The 16,936-nt window shown below is 54.7% G+C and overlaps 1 protein-coding gene across 1 annotated transcript in view; it reads right to left on the bottom strand.

The window, feature by feature from the left end:
• TNS4 (tensin 4) overlaps positions 1-8,297 on the bottom strand; it is an 11,727-nt gene extending 3,430 nt beyond the window's left edge. Inside the window, exons 1-7 of the mRNA XM_009329621.1 lie at positions 7,784-8,297; positions 3,202-3,646; positions 2,559-2,989; positions 1,604-1,690; positions 929-1,054; positions 556-648; positions 107-184 (exon numbers count right to left, since the gene is read on the bottom strand). Coding sequence (XP_009327896.1) covers positions 107-184; positions 556-648; positions 929-1,054; positions 1,604-1,690; positions 2,559-2,989; positions 3,202-3,646; positions 7,784-8,297 — 1,774 coding nt within the window. The remainder of the gene's footprint in view (positions 1-106; positions 185-555; positions 649-928; positions 1,055-1,603; positions 1,691-2,558; positions 2,990-3,201; positions 3,647-7,783) is intronic.
• Positions 8,298-16,936: the final 8,639 nt, after the last annotated feature.

Below are 16,936 nucleotides of genomic sequence, written 5' to 3' on the forward strand. Positions count from 1 at the left end.
GTGGCACCTGGGCTCCTCAGCCTCCTCCCTACTGCAGGACCGTCCCCGTCTCCCCAGCCCAGCAGGAGGGACCGCTCGGAGCATCTCTCCTGCCCCTGACACCTACCTCGGCTGGGGATGCTCAGCTTGCAGGGCAGTGCCAGCGGGGTGATGGCGTGCTGATACACGAAGGCAGAGAGGCTCCCTGCAACACAGAACCGCGAGTCGGGGGGGGCCTGGTGCCTGAAACCTCCCACCCGCGCGGCTCTGGCCCCTCAACAGTGTCCCAGGGACCTGAGAAGGGGGGAAGGGGGGAGCTAAGCTGGACTATTTGGGGCCCTCACAGTGACAAAAGCGGGTTTTCCACCCCCCACCCCATGTTCTTGTTTTGGAGACTACTACTACAGTCTCACAGGCAGAGAAGTGTGGGCAGGAGCCAGGGGCTGGAGGGCCCCCACGCAACACACTCACCGCAGGGCTGTGAAGCAGCCCCGGTCCTGGCCGGCGCTTCAAGGGGCTTTTGGAAACAGCTCCTGGAGCTGCCAGGGCTGCTGCAGGTGATGGCACCATCCTTACCGAAATACAGCTCCTCGCTGGCTCCTTTCAAGTGCACTCCTTTGGCAGATGACTCGATGAGGAAGTGCCGGACGAGGTCACTGCTCTCATTGCCTGGAAGCGGGATTGAAGACAGCGTCAGCACCGGCACAATTGCCGTTGTTTCACCCCTGCCCTCCCCTGCCTGCCCCGTGGCCCCGTCCCAGGGCATCCACCGTCGCTTCTGCTCTGCGTGGCGAGCGCGGTGCCAGTCCCCGTGCATGGGGATGGGCATGCACAGACGCCACTGCCAGCATCACTCGCACAACCAGAGTCCTGCGGCTTCTCAGCTTGCTTTAGTCTGACTGGTTTCAGTTAAATCCCTGAAGCAAACCCCACCTTTCTGAGTGAGTGCCTGTACCTGTCTGGCTGCCAGATGGAGAGATGGGAACCTTCATCGCCAGTCCGAAAGACCCCCGGTACGATGTGCTGTCCCGCACAATGAACGTGCCTGGCTCCTTGTCCTTCAGCAGCTGGATTGCTGTCAAAGCACAGGCGGAGGCTCAGCCAAGCAAAACAGGTGGAACCTCCCCGCATTGCATTTTGCGTCTGGCCGATGCTCTCGCAGGGAGTCGCTCCTTGCCAGCAGCGAGAAATCATCAGGAGCGTTTGCTGAGGACACGCACGTCCCTCGTGCGGGTACCGACTGCAGTGCCCCGGCAGACGGAGGGGCCCCAGCTCGGTGCTGCAGGTCCGTGGTCCCCAGGAAAAAGTCAGCCCCTCCTCAGGCCATGCGGGTAGCAGCACAGTCAGAGGCAGGAGAAGCTTTTCTGGATCGGGGGGGGCTGTGGTGGTACAGCGCCCTGAGCCCTCCCCCTAGACCTGTAAGTAGGTCTCTCAATGCCCACGAACCCCAGTATACTTTGAATTGCCATCACCGAGTCCCCACAGGACCTCAGCATGGGCAAGAGCTGGACTGAGGTGCTGCGGGGAGGCAAATTCCAGCCTGGGGAACAGGCAGCAGTCCTGCAGACCCACAGAGAGCAAGTCTGAGACGGGGTTATCCCAGCAGAAACACTTACTGCCTTACCTTGGTCCCTGGTTATGCTCGGCTTGAACCAGTATTTCGATGTGTCCATCACAAACTTCATGGTTGGCTGCCCAGCCCTGAGGGGACCTGCAAGAGACCTTACGGCATCAAGGCCAGCGTGGGACCTGAAAGACATCACTGAGCAGGACAGAGCCCTAGCAAAGATATTTCTCTTCCAGGCTGGCTAGATTTGAAGTGTTTTTTCAATCCTTTTGACCAGAGCTTCCTCCCTACTCCTCAGAATAATTCACTCTCCACGAAATTATCTCTCTTGGCAGGCTGCGATGGAGTGCAGGGAGGCAGCACATGGAATCCCCCAGCAGTGCCAGTCTGTCCAACCCTGCACAAGTCCACTGGACCATGGGGATTTACACCAGCTGAGGATCTGACCCGCAAAGCGCTCCTGCTATTCCCATAAGAATCCCAATTAAAACCCTCTGCCCCGAGAGCTGCCTTTGCCAACCTCCTCCAGAGAACAATAGCCCTATTGTTTACCCTTGAATGAGAGACCTTATAAACTCTGGTATCTTTAGATGTCCTCCAGAGCAAATTGGAACCCTAACCCCTCCTCCCCACCCGTTCTGGGCACACAAAGAAATGACAGAATTATGGTTCTTATTCTCAGGTGCTACAAATATGCACATCTGCATCTCCTTGAGGGGACCAGAGCATTTCTCCCTGCTGAGCATGTGCCCGAGGACCCTGGTCGGCAAAACACCATGGCTAATGCAGGGTCATGAGCAAAGAGCTGGAGACCACCACAGACCCCTCCAACCCTGCGGAGATGCACTGAGGATCTCTAGCGCCAGCGAGGACCTCCCGTCCTTCCTTCATGTCTGTAACCCACAGATAAACCAGAGTAGAAACCGGTGTTTGCCCCCCCTTTCCTAGCAGCTGTTGGGCTCTACAGCTCCTTCCCCCTCCAGACCTGCCCTGTGGCAGGGAGGTGACTTACTGTCCGAGACGCAGGAGAGCGCTGGTGCCGACAGCGCATTGTTCAGGCCACCGAGCCTCAAGGCCAGGCTGCAGCTGGGAGGGGGGCTCTGCTTGACAGAGGCTGGGGGGGCTTCAGCCAGCTTGGAAGACGCATCTCCTTGTTCCAGGCACCCGTTCACCAGCAGCACCGGGATGTCGGCTGCGGAGTTGAGGATGGAGGGGGGGCAGCTACTGGCCTGTCCCTTCTGGGATGGGGAGGTGTTGGCTTTGGTGGAGCAGGCTGCCCTGGGCTGGTGGGGACTCAGGCCAAAAGCTTCTCCAGAGTGAGTCCTGATGCTCGGGGAAGGCGGGCAGGGGCTGCCCAGAGAGCTGGCAGGGGACGGGCAGTCAGCGGAGCGGCAGATAGCGGGGTGAGCATCCGAGTCGTCGTTGTGGAGCGAGTGGGTGCTGCTGCAAGAGGGAGACAAAGAGCAGAAGGAGCTCAGCGGGGTCGTTTAGCCGGGATGGGATGCACAGCCCATCCCAGAGACTGCGCGAGCCCTGCGGGGCATTGACTCCCAGCCTGAGGAAGGAGGTCCTGGACAATGGGACTTGAGGTAACCGCCCAGTGCCCCTTCCATCCCCATCACCAGCCTGAGACTGGGACACAAGGCGGCATTTACCTTCCAAGGATGTAACTGGTGTCCGAGCCAGGGCTCGTGGAGAGCAGGGAGACCCGGCTGCTCCTCTGCCGGGCCCTCACCACGTGCACAGGCTTCAGCAAATTGTCAAAGCCCGGGGAGGTGCCAAGAGCCCTGGGGCTGTAGATGATGCTGTCCGTCTGGCCAGCCGCGCACTGCTGGGGGACAGCGATGCACTCGGATGCTTTGCTGCAGGTCAGGGAGGCAGCGCAGCTCGGGGCACCCAAGCCGGGGCTCGCGGGTCCAGGTGGGCTCGAGAAAACCACGCTGCCACTGGTGCTGTAGTTGCCTCTGAGTCCCCCTTTTTGGGGCAGGAAGCCATTGCCCTGGGGGGACCTCGAGAACGGCGTGCCCAAAGGGCTGGGGGAGCCCTGCAGCAGCTCGGAACATGTGGCTCTGCCTGGCGTCATCTCTATGTATTTAATGTCTGGAGGAGGAAAGAGGAGGTCGTTACCAATTCAGTGTTTGAGTCAGGTTTGTTAGCTAAGCTCTGTGGGGGACATGCATCTCTGTTCTTCTTGCTATTAATTTTGGCTCCGGTTTGCATGCCCTGCAGGGCTGCTTGGCCCAGGGGAGTACCCCCAGGCTCTGCAGGGAGATCCCCATGGCCCAGCGCTGGCCTTTGTTAAGACCCTGTGAGGGCTGATTTCTTCGTGGACAACAAGTCACGGTGACCCACCCAAGTGCAGGCGGGCTTCCAGGCAAGAGGGGTTACATGCGGTCATGTCTGACTGCACAGACCCCCCTTGCCAGCATTGCACAGCCGGTGCTTGCCGAGACCTGCAGCGAGAGGTGGGTGTTTCCTCCAGCAGCCACCCTGTTTGTACCTGACTCAAGAGAAAAGCATCTGGCTGCTCCCCCCAGGGATGACATCAGGCTCGGAGGGTGCCCACGGCAGCAGGCACGTTGCCCTGCACACCCTCTGAGCTGGCTGGCAGAGGAGCACGGGGGACGTCACCTGGCCCCCAGGCACTGCTGGACACCTGCGGCATCTGCACCATGGCTGCGGAGCGGGAGGCAGAGGGAAGCCGTGCGGGACAAGGGCAGTTACAAGGCTCTAGGTGCCAGCTATGGGACCAGGCGTGCCAGCAGCAAGCGCGCAGCCCAGGGCAGGGGCCGGCTGCTCTCCCTTCCCACCTCCCATCCTGCACAAGTCTCTTTAGAGAAATAATTTCCAAGGCAGTTTCTCTGCCCATGCCCCGCTGTGTGTTTTTTCCTGCTCCTCCATTCATGCTCAGGGCAGCAGGGCATCTCCTAGCCCCTTTGCTTGCCATTATTTATAAGGCAACACATCTGATGGAGCATCACTTGCTCCAAGACCTTCAGTGACCTCACAGCCAGGGCAAGGGGATGCCTGGCTCCCAGGTGCCCGATGCACGTCAGTCACTGGGTTTCTTGAACAAGGCCATAATTTCTGGCTGAGCTAGAAGGTGCCTTTTAGCAAGAAACACTCAGACTTGATTTAAGGGCTTGCAGCGATGGCAAATTCATCACCTCCCCAGGGAAGCTGTTCCAGTGGTTAATCACCTCCACTGCTAGAAGCGTGCGCCTCCTTTCTAGTCTGAACATGTCCAGCTCTGTTTTCTTCTGGTTCTTGCCCTGCCATGGAGTTTAAGAAAGTTCCCCTTCTTAAAGGTGTTTCTTGGAGAGAGAAGAACCTTTTTGCTGCAGCAATGAAAAGCTGCTCTTAACAGCCCTGAGCTCCCTGGCAGTTGATGTTATGTGCCTCGTTCCTGGGAAACAGCTGCCGGTGGGACCTGCCGATGAGGGTAGCTGGCTGGGGCAGAGCAGCTGTCTCCAGACTGCCAAGCACTGCAGACCCTGTTTACTGCAAGGAACAACCAGACCTCTGGGGCATAAAGCTTGATGAGCAGGAAAAGCACAAGTCTGTACAAAAGTTACTTTCAGAGCGCCTTCTCTATGCTGATCCCAGCGCAGGATTGGATCGGCACGGCCAGCAGAGAGCCGCCAAGGAGGCGCCGGGTAAGCCAGAAGGGCTGGTCCCCAGCGGGGACGCAGCTGGACCACGCATGGGGAAGGAGCCAGAACCGCAGCCTTCCCCCTCCACACCCTTACTGCCATTGGCAGCCAGCAGCAGCTCCTCCAAAGCCCATCCTCGGAAAGGCTCCGGAGCCACGTGGTTCTGGTATCAAACCTTTTGTGTGCAAACCCTTACAGCAAGCTCTTGGCTGGATGCTTTCTGTCAACGTCTCCCTCAAAAGGGGAAAAGAAATGGGGATTTTAATTGTCCTTTAAAGAAATAACTGAAAAGCATCTGCACCCTGGGCTAACGAGGCCCTTTGCCTCCTACTTTTCTGCCTTTGCTCCTGCTTATCAGGTGTGGTTCAGCCTCAAATATTTGCTCAAGACCTTGGCAAGTTTTTCAGCATCAAGGAGTGGCAAAAGTGCCGCAAACACAGAGCCCAGCTGTCATGCAAGCTGAGACACTCTCCTCTTCTCCAGGAACAAGCAAGTACCAGAGGAAGTTAGTGACTGTAATGAATGTGTCTCCTATTGCTACAGCATCTGTTCTGTTAAAAGCCCTCCCCGTGGTTTCTGCTAGAAAAGAACAAGCCCCTCCTGTGGACTCTGGGCACCATCAGTCTCCTGCCAGCCCGCACATCAACTGACCGTGCTTGCAGGGAACTTAAACCTTAGGCAGAAAGGAGGGCGTGGAAATTATTCAGAAAGCGCAATGGGGCCCTGTGCAGCCCTCCCCTGCACGGCTAGGGGAGGAAAGGGGGGCAGGAGCCTAATGGGAGCCTTTCCACGGGGCCAGCTGGCGTGAGATGGGAGCAGTGGTGCCTGCACAGGTCGCACGGCTGCAGCAGGAGGAGGTGGGTGAACAGGGATGCTGTGCAGCAGTAGGAAGTTTGCATAAAAAATAAGAGCTGTTAAAAGAAAATGAAAGCTAAAGTGAGGCTTTTCCCACTGAGTTCAGGGCCAGGTTTCCAGATGTTCAGTTCCACACTTGGAGCCAGATTTTCAAAACCACTAGCACGCTACCTGCTGAGCTGCTCGGGACTCCAGCCCTCGAGTGATGCCTGAAGGAGAGGCATCTGAATGCCTCCAAACACCAGTCTGAGGAGCCAAGAGCTGAACTTGCACTTTGTCACAGTACTTTATCTGCAAGGCCACCCCCTTTCCATCCCAGCGGGAAGCAGGGATGCTGTCTGCTCCAGAATCGCCCAAGCCCTGCAGCGTGCTCGCACCGCTCCGGCCCCTGCGATCCCTGACTCCGGCTTAGCTGCTTCCCCGTCGGAGCATCGGGACCCTCACACCTGCCAGGGCTGCAGTTCAGTGCACTTGCAGACGGGCACCTCGTCCTCCTCCAACCCCACGTTCCTCATGCAGACATTTGCATGAGGGCTCAGGGAGAACAATTTTTTTCATGCCTTTAACATTCTCTCATTTGACCTTCCTCTGGAAAGAGGCCTAGGGACAGATTTTCAAGGTATTTCCGTGTCTAAAGACACAGATAGGCAATAAGGCTTTTCAGAAGCAGTGAGACTGTATCTTTAGGCACCTAAACACATCACAGATCTGTCCTCCAGCACACCAGAACGCTTGCAGCAGCGTGCAACACGCTGCCTGCTTGTGTTACCCTGTGCACAGTGTGTTGAGCAGCAAACACACTGCAGAAGAGCCACAGGCAAGAGTGCTTGGATGAGAAGCAGCACACACAGCACAGCTTTGGATTGCAGGGATGACAGAGAAGTGTTGCAAAAGGGTTCACGTAAGGCACCCAGGCATGAGAGCAGAAAGAGGGGGTTGGTATGTGCTGCTGATGTTCTGCCTTGTGTATGCCAGGTATGCTGCTGGAGGAGTGCACAAGCCCTGGAAAAAGAATTTCCCTGGCAAAATGATTGGGAACATTTAAATGGGATGGTTGTGTAACGATCAGTACCTTAGCCCAAGGCTTTGGAAATCTGGCTTCAAATCCTTCTGCTTCCACAGGTCAAGTATGACCCTGGGAAAGGCTCCACTGCCCTTTGGTAGAACTGGGGCTCTGCTGCAAGGGTAAGCACGCGCCAGACGTCGCACCCAGAGGTCAGTGCCTGTCCCTAGTCATTGACAGTAATAACTTGGATTAGGCATTTTCTGAGAGCTACAATTCCCATTTCTAATGAGACATGTTTTCTCCAAACACAGGGAAACAAACGTCAGGTTGAATTAAGGCTGTTCTCCCTGTTTTCTTTTGGATGTTGTCGAGCTAGCTGGACACGAGACATTTCAAAAGTGGTCAGACCAGGGCCACCTAAGCACGCAAGTTAGACAGAGAGCCTGGATACACAATCTGTTCTCCTGCTCCTTTACATGAAGCCCTGATGTCAGCAGACAGTATCCCACGCTGATCCCATTGGGGACGGTGGGGGATGTCACCGATGCCCATTCCCAGCCCTTCACAGGAGCACAGGACCTCATCCTGCCCACAGCAGAGGGGGCTGGGGATGGTGTGTAGCCAGCCTCTCTGCCCTGGACTCTCACTCTGCCTCTTGCAAATGGTTTTCACTAGGTCTGAGCTGCGCTGGCTCCACCGCACGACCAGCACCTTTTGCCTCACCTATTGCCTCCGGATCTTGTTTCTTGGTGGCAGCAGCATCACCCTGAGAAGGAGGTTGGGCCGCATCCTTCACTGGCTTGCATGTGAGCGGCTGAAAGGTCGGATCGATTTCTAGGATCAGCTGGTTGAGACTCTCTATTGATATGTCCAAGGTAGGAGACACCAGGTGAGCCTCAGGATCCGTGCCAGTGTCCTCCTCCTTCTCCTTTGCCTGACACGGGGCAGCGGGTCTCTCCAAAGAGGTATCCTGCTGCCCCTTCCCCTGGGCATGAGCAGCCATGTGCTCAAATATGGGGTGGGCTCCGTACAGCCCTCCGCTGGGAAGCAGGCGTGCGTTGGTGTGCACCATCGCGGACGGGTCAGCCCAGCCCTCCGTTGAGTAGTAGGCGTACTTCATGGGCAGCGGAGAGCAGCCGGGGTACCCCGCTGGGTGCAAGCTCTTGCTTTCCTCCTGTGAGGAAACACACACGGTCTGTCCAACACGCAACACGTGGTTTTGTATGACCTGTGACATGGTTTGGTTTTCCGATTTGATGCCTTAGAGTCCAAGGGAAACCTTGTCCTCCTCCTCGCCTCCCTTTCTCCACCAGGGACCTCAGACTCCTTCTTCAATCCAGCGTCTCAAGCGGAAGAAGAATCTAAGGAATGCAGAGAGAGGAGCGGTTACGCAGGCATGCCCAGGGCAGGAGCAGACTTCAGCGGAAAAGTCTATAAAAACGGGGATTTGGAGTGCAAAGCTGGAATTCAGCTCATAAGAAAACAAGTCATCCTGTATTGCTTTTCCACCCCCCTCCAGCCTCTGCTCCCGGTGCCACAGTGCATTTGGGCAAGTGCAAGGAGGATTAATTTGCAACTTTCAGGATTCAAAGGCCTAAAAGCTACATTCTGCTTTTTTTGCACAGTGCTTATTTTTTTGGTTAAGAATGAAACGAAGTATCAGTCTAACAACTTTTGCATGGGACCCTGACCCTCGGAAGCCATCCGGGGAGGCAATGGTAGACAGCGAGCCTGGAGCTGCGCAGGGTAGGCTTACAGTGGGCCAGGGAGACGGAGCAGCCTGCCAATGTTCTGCGAGTGGGTGTACATTTAATCTGAGGGTTTATTTTGCTGGTACAACGTGAGCTGAGCTCTGGAAGCCTGTGTATGTGGCTGTTTTCTCAGTCAAGGCACTGCTCTAGGAATCTGATTGCTATTAAATTTTGAATACTCTCTGACTTCGCTTTAGATAGAAAGTATCTTTGAATTCGCCATTAAAAAAAACCCACGGCAGAGGGTAGGCTTCCCTTGGGGAGTTCTGGGCAAAAGGCCTTGGGACACCATTTGGGGGTGGGGAAGTCGTCCAGCTGCATCAGGAACAAGTGGGGTCCCCCCAGCTGCTGCTCTCCCTCGTGCTCATCTGCACGCCGGCACGGTGGGAGCTGCCTTTCAGCAAAACTCGCTGCCACCAAACGCACGGGGGGAACCTCGCTCATTAGTCTCAGGATGAGGAAAATAAGCCTGTTCCCTCCACACCCTCTGGCAGCCAAAACTCAACGTCTCGGTGCTTGGGGATGTAAAAGCCAAGCACATTCTCCATGCCTGGTACTGCACGGGCTGCATGGGAGCGTGCCCGTCCTCTCCGGGCAGCACTGGTGGGGACCACAGGATGTCCAGAGAGTTGGAGCCAAAGGCTCACTGGCTCCAACTGTTAATCCTACAGCTCAGGGCTCCCTCCTCCATATCCTGTGTGGATCTGGTGTGTAATACATACAAACAGTGGGCCACACTTATTGAAACATTTGTCCTTTCCTGCGTCAGTCTTGAATGACTTATTTACTCACCTATCTCAGATTGATTAACTATGGAGTCATAGAATTAAGAAAGAGACACGTTACTCCTGGGCAGCCAGTCCATAACCCCCCATGGGCGAGGGCAGGAGTGCTGGGCTGGCGCGGTACGTCATGTCTGGTAAGCGGTGACTAATTGCCGTGCTGGGTGCTGAGAGCTGTTATGGAGGTGGCTCAAAACAGGCCGGCTTTGCCCTCAATGAATTATATAACCCTGAAGAAGCTTCTCCTCTTGCCGGAGGAAGAGACACCCAGAACAGAATAGCACAGACTCATGAAGATTAGTGAATTAGAAGCAAAACATTGCTGCTGTCTGCTGCTGCTCACAGTGTATGGAGCTCGGCGCGGCTATGGATCCTGAGTCACACCAGTTAACGCTCTCAAAAGAGCTAGGAGAGGATTTTAAGGACTGCAGAATTGAATAAATACTTCAAACCCATTTAGCTTCCTCCCAGCCTGGACCCCACTGTGTCTTCTGAGCCTCTGACAGGTTTTGTTTACAGGACTGGCAGGCTGGTCTGTAAGAAAGGCTCAGGAGCAAGGACGTGTCCTGCACCAAGACCTGTGCTGCAGAAGGGAAAGCACCTCTGGGAGGCAGCTGTTGTGCTGCAAATTAGTTGCAAATTAGACAGGCACATGGCATCTCTGAATTGTAACTAACTGATTAATACTACAGACGGGAAAGACACGCAGCCCCACCTGCACCTCCAGGCATTCGGGGCTGTGCTCTGCAAGCCAGGTCTGTCCCAGCCCCGATGGGAGACGGACAGAGTCCGGAGCAGGTTATCCCTACGAAGGGCCGGCTGTGAAGGATACTATCAGAAAACGGGTGGGAAGACCTGGACCTCAGGGTAGCTGCTCCCCAGGCTCGGGGGGCAGACAGGTGAAATGCACAGGCTGCACGTGGTGGGGTCCCTCCTGCAACTGCAGCAGTGATGCAGCCCAGCAGCTGCACAGCCCGCGGTGCCTTCCCAGCCAGCCGTGCCACGGCCAGCACCTGTGCATTGCTCTTCCTCGGCATTTCTGGACCCAAACCCCAAGGCGCAGAGGATGCAGAGGTGGGCTGGGACCCCAGTTCCCCTTTCCCACTGGCCAGCCAGGCTGGCTGTGCCTTGGTGCTGCCCGCAGAGCTCGTCTCGCCTCTGATCTGGTCACAGCGCGGCTCTGCCATGCAGTCAGTTGGATCACAGGTACGTGGTCTGCCCACTTCTGGTTTCCTGCCTTGGAGCACCTATGTGCCATGACGCCGCAGGCACCGCTGTGAGAAGTGCAGCACGGTACAAGGCTTGGAGGGAGCATTTGTTAAATATAAAAAGAAGAGTCATTCCAGGTCAAAAACACAAGCGAGATGGAGTGAAAATTGGATTCTCCCCTGGGGAGAAGAACTGCCTGGCTCCAGTCAGCATCCACAAGACAAGGCTGGTTTTAATTTAAGTAGGTACAGAAATAACGTGCAGTATGCATGAACAAGGACTATCAGGGGGTTCCAGGAGCATGCACGCAACAGCTTCCCTCCTCTCTTGTACTCCTGCCCCAAGTTTTTGATCTTTCTCGTGCCTGATGGTGCCAAAATTAGCCTCCAAACCTCATTTCTCCTCCCTTCTCTTCTCTAGGTTAAAGTGAGAGGTCTCCCAGGCTCCTCACAAGAATTTTGAGCCTCAGCTGCAGGCTCTTCTGCTCAGAGGAACAAAGGAGGAGAAGGGCTCGGGCAAAGGAGGTTAATCACAAGGTGGCTGTTAGCCACCAGCGTGGTGCAGCCACGAGAAAGACAAATGCTGCCCACAGACATCAGGACTTCCCAAGAGCAATCAGAAATAGCAGTGCCCTTGTGCACAGCCCTGGCGAAGGCTGGGCAGTGTCCAGCTGTGCCCCCCGGGCACGGACCAGGGAGTGCAAGGACCATGATCGCAGGCAGGGAGCCTGTATCGCACAGTGAAGCCGACGGCACATCTGTGCCGTGCCACGAGGTACGATGCCCTTCACTCCGGCAGCAGCAGCAGAGCAAGCTCTGCAACACAAGCATCGCAGCCCTGGCAGAGGTAACCCAGGCGCTGCAGACAGGCCTTACAGGGCTTGGCTGGCTAGCTTAACCAAGGCTGGGAGGATTTACTGGCTGTACAGAAACACTGGGGGAAGGAGCACTGTTGTTTAAGCTAAGACAAGGCTAGCAGAAGAAGAAATGGAAATAAGCTGGCCACAAACACAGCTAGACTGGAAATTACAGAGTTTCTGCTTCTGGAAACAGACTGTGGAACAGAATTCCCCCTAAGATGAAGGGGACAAGTCACAAATTTTGGATGCAGATGGATACGCTGATAAAGGCTCTTGGTGAGGCAGCTGCCTGTTGTACCAAGACACCTGGCTCGGTGAAGCAGGAGTTGCAGTTCAGCCCAGTAACCCCAGTTCTCCCCTTCACCTCCAGCCCAGCTTGGCAGGCGGTCTCCTGACATGAAAACACAGAGCCCCCTGACACGAAAAGGAGCTCAGGGTGTCAGCACTGGGACCAGAGCTTGAGCACCCACGTGGGGCTGCGGAGAGCAGAGGCGGGAGGTAGGGTGCTGGGTTTGGAGGGCTGCAGGGTGCCTCCTGGGCGGTGGTGGGAGAAGCAGAGTGCCCTTGGGCCAGGGCTGCACCAGGCACACCCCAGCTGTTAGATAACTGCCTGCACACCCTCCCCAAACCCGCCAGGCACGGCACGGCACAGCACAGCACAGCCAGCCTGCAGTGGCCACGTGGACCGAGCTCCATGGAACAAAGTCCCTCCATGCAGGGCCCTGTCCTGGCTTTGCCTGCTGGAGCACAGAGAGCTCGGTGCGGACCCCCAGCTCCACCTCCGCCCGCGGCCATGCTGGCTCTCCCCCAGGCTTCAACAGATCAGGCAAGGTAACAGCAATGCCGAAAACGCTGCCTCTCAGCTTCGCCTGGCAGCTGCACACACAGAGCCCTGGATGTCCCAGCGCAGTTATTTGGAGCTAAGACACACGAGCCAGGACACAGGCTTATTCCTTGTCTGCGCAGAGACCCCAAAACAGCAAAGCCAGCTGCCAAGTCTGGGTTGTTTTTCCTTGCAACGTGAGCCCTGGGAGCCTCCCGATGACAAGTCTGTTACACATCCCCTCATCAGGAAGAGCAGAAGGAACTGCTGGGACACCCAGGATTTACAGAGCTCATTACGCCCAGCTTAATCATTGCAAGGGCTGTGGGGTGACTTGCCGAGATTAGCAGGGTGTGCTGATGAGGTTGAGGAAAAAAGTTGCCATGGTTATGCTATATTTTGCCTGCAGAGCAGAGACAGCACTGGTATCACATAGCAAGTATTAATATACCTCCAGCTACAGGGGGGTCCAGCACCTGGAGCACGAGGCAGCTGGTGCCTGAGGAAGGGCAGCCCTCCCAGTGTCCGGGGGGGAGAAGGGGTGACTGTCAGACAAAGCCGCCTCCTTCCTTGCTCAAACAAGAATAATTAGAAAGTTCAGCAGCAAAGAGAAGCCTTTATGAAATCCCAGACAGCATTGCTAACTCTCGGTATTTGATCAGCCCCTGGAGCCCCGCAATGGGGCAGCATCTGTGTGACCACTGCCAAAGGAGGACTTTTTGCTGGGGCAGCAAGAAGCACTCCAACACACCCGTCAGCGTCCGGCAGTAGAAGCCATCCTCCCCCAGTGATTCCCCTGTGACCAGCCCCAATGCATTGCTTGTTTAGCAACATTTCAGACTTCTGAAAGGGTCTCCAGGGTTTTGGATGAGGAGGGTTATTAGTAATGTCGAAATTACTACTCAAATAACTCCCCCTCCCACTGCCATGCTCCCCTTCCCTCTCCCAGGATGGCTCTTTCCCCTTCGGGAAGAACTTCTCTGGGTACAAGACGAGCAGCAGAGCCTGGTTCCCCTGTTCCCAGGAGAGATCCCAGAGCAGCCAGGAGGGTTTTCCCTCCAGCTCTTTGCAGGGTGAGCAGTGGACACAGGAAGCTCAGGGAGGGGGCAGCAAGGAGACCATCTTCAGAAGAGGGTGTCTGTCCAAAAATAGACTGAATTAGCTAATCGTAGGAATGTTTGAGATGAGTTACAGGAATGTGAGGTTTTCTAGACACACTAACAAGCTCCTTGGAGCACCAACCTGGATTTTTCCCTTCTGAGACCACAGTCACATCTCATCTCCGTCCCCTTGTGGGACTGCATTAGGCAGTATTATTACGATGGAAGCTGCAGCATAAGAGAGGCTGTTTCTCTGTATTTTGGAGGTGCCAAGGGAAGGGACAGGATGGGAGCTGCTGCACAGAGGGCTCTGCAGACCTTTAAGCATTTCAGAAGGACGCTGTATGTCTGCATTCCCCTGTGTGTGCCCTTGAGTATACTGCACTGCATCCGAGGGCTTGAAACCTCATGAAGCAGCAGACCATGCTCCATGCTCTTCTCTTGGGTCCAAGGGACAAACAGCACAAGGTGGGACTAGAAACTCTTCCTCCCCTCCTCAGACCTCCATCTTCCTGCCAATACATCTGCCTACACAGGCAGCGTATCGGCAGCGCTCCTGTCTGGACCCCTGGTTGCACAGCTTCCACACAATCATCTTGATGCTCTGCTCTCCTCTTATGCAAGGATGGATCCTCAGGACCTTGGTTTAGGTTTCACAGCATCTCTTGATACTGATCTGAGTCACAATGCTTTGACCTTGCTGACTGTCAGTGGCTTAAGATTAAGTACAGTGGTACCAAAACCCTTGACTAATACACAGCTAGCTAAGCATTTTCCTCCTGAGTCCTACACAAACCACTGCCTCCAGCTAGTCACACTTCGTGCTACCACGTGGCATTTTTATTGCCTTGAGCTCCTAACACTTCACCACACCGCAGCCTCCCACTGAAAAAGCAGGGTGCACACACACAGACACACGATCACAGCCTCATTTCTACAGGCTGAATTCACTTCAGGCAGAGTGAATGAAGCATCTCACATCACTTGTACAGATGCACAGTCAAACATCGCTGGAAGTCTTAAATAGGCTTCAAACTCTGGGTGAATAAGAAAGGTAATTGCTAATAAAATAAAACCCATAGACTACTGAGAAAAGTCCAAAACCTTAGCCTGAGCAATAAGTATAATCCCATGCCATTTCCCACAGAACATCCAGCAGCTTCCCCACCCAGGATAAACACCACTTGGTCTCTCTGCCAGCCAGCAGTATTGTTCAGGCAGGAACAACCATGTCTTGGCTTATTTGAGATCTCTGCAGCAGATTTCTCCCAAGGCACAAGAATAATCACCAGCTTAATGCAAAGCAGCAGCAGAAGAAAGAGAAGTGATGGAAGAGAGGAACTGATACAAACTGCAAATAACATTAGCATGGAGGATTGAAGGAAAAAAAGGACTCAAAAGAGACATGGAAAAGGCAGAGATGGCCCTTGAAATCAGCACTCAGCAGGTACCTGAGCTGCAGGTCCAGTCTCCTGCGCACCGCTCTTGCTGCAACACCTCCAACAGCACCTTGAGCTCATAAAACCTGCACAAGGGTGAGTCTGTACAAGGACTCAGTCCTCTGGGAGCCTTGGATTTAATGGGAGCCCAGTCCCTCCCACCTGGGCTGAGCTTTGCTCGCCGCTCCTCCGTGCACAGGGTACAGCCCTGCTCAGGCCAGGTGTGATGCAAGAGGGAAGACCCAGACACTGGGATACAACCCGGAGCAGCGCTGAGCTGGCAAGAGACCAGGCCGCCTCCAAAGCATGCTGGCACAGGATGGCTGCAGGCAGGGAGCTACTCAGCCGAGCTGCTCAGGAGGATGACTTTCAGCTGGTGCAGAGCAAGGTAACTCTGCTTGGAGCAGCTGAGGATTTGATGCTACAGCTGCCAAGGGCCAGGACTGTGCTCTGCCCCTGCAATCCCATGTGGGTCAGCAGGAGCCCAAAACCAGCACTCAGCCATGGCACGGGCCCCTTCGCAGCTCACGGAGGGAGAACAGACAGGGACCGTGCTTCAGCCTCGCTCTTCAAACGTCAGCTGTAGGCTGTGAAAACAAATGAAGAGGGAACAAAAAAGCACAAGACTCTCTCCTCTCCAGCTGGAGCACTGGAATCGTGCTTTCACTCTGCTGTTACTCTCTGGTGCAGAGGGCACCAATAGACCTGTTGGGAGGAGCAGTTTAAGAGGTTACAGCCTGGCCCTTTGTCACTGTCTCGGTGGCAAAGGTGCTGCATTAGTGAGTGAGATTGGTGCAATTCAGTGCAAAGGGAAAGAAATGATCTCCCATCACATCTGGCTAAAGGGCGGCTGTAGACTTCCAAGGCTTCTCTGGCCTGACCTAAAAAAAGACCCAGGTCTGCCCACACCCTCAGCACAATTATCTGACTGGTGTATTACAGGGAGCAGATGAAAAAATATATTTAAAGGCAACTGCGTCTCTAACTCATGTTTGCCGTGTCCAGCCCTGAGCAGCCAGGCTTGACTGCTGCATTAAGCATTCCCGCAATGGGAATGGATGATAATAAATAATCCCCAAACATCTTTTTGGATTGCTGTACGTTTTGGCTTAAGGGTTTCTTCCAGTTTCAGTGGGCACAGAGCCACGCAGCAACCTTTAAAATCATATATCTGAAATACCCTTTTTCAATGGAACTGCCTATTCTGCTGCCCATAAATGCTTTCAGCTTACCGCAACATTGCCACACCGCTAAGGGACGCTTTGAAATGTCCGATTTTATCAGGAAATACACCATATAAACCCCCTTCCTTTAAATTCCTTGATCTCACTTTACAATCTTTCCAACGTTTTATTTATTATCAGCGGTTGTTTTTTCCTTTCCTTACATCCCTGGGTAAACAGTGTTTCACGCTGCCAGCACAGCCCCTTTCCTTCTGTAACGGCTGCGAGATTGCAGTGGGGAGTGATCTGCCGGCAGCTTTCCTTTTTCCTGGCTGGTAAAATTCACCATTGATGAGGTACTTGACAGATGGCATTTATAACCTGGAGGACATTCACTATCGCTATTACTGCACACACATCACCAGTGCGAGACTCCAGCTGGAGGGAGCAGACAGTGAGTAAAGTTGGGGAACCACGATCTGTGTTAGGTCCCTCGAGCTGAGCATCTTATCTCTCGCAGGATGCTTGGGCAGTTATAGAGGACTGCGCCATTTGCAGGAGCTACAGACAGCTTAGGAAGGGAAAGCACCAGGGCTGTGGGGGGAAAGGAAGGGGTTTGGCAGTAGAAGAAGGTGGCTTTATGCTCTGGTCCCCTCGTTTGCACTCAGAGCTCACCCGGCTTTGATGATGTTCTTCTATGGGGTTTGCAACCCTGGTAAGCTCAACCCTTTGTCAGCAGACTAAAATGCG

This window comes from Pygoscelis adeliae, unplaced genomic scaffold (genome assembly GCF_000699105.1).
Source record: "Pygoscelis adeliae isolate BGI_AS28 unplaced genomic scaffold, ASM69910v1 Scaffold388, whole genome shotgun sequence".
NCBI classification, from domain to species: domain Eukaryota; kingdom Metazoa; phylum Chordata; class Aves; order Sphenisciformes; family Spheniscidae; genus Pygoscelis; species Pygoscelis adeliae.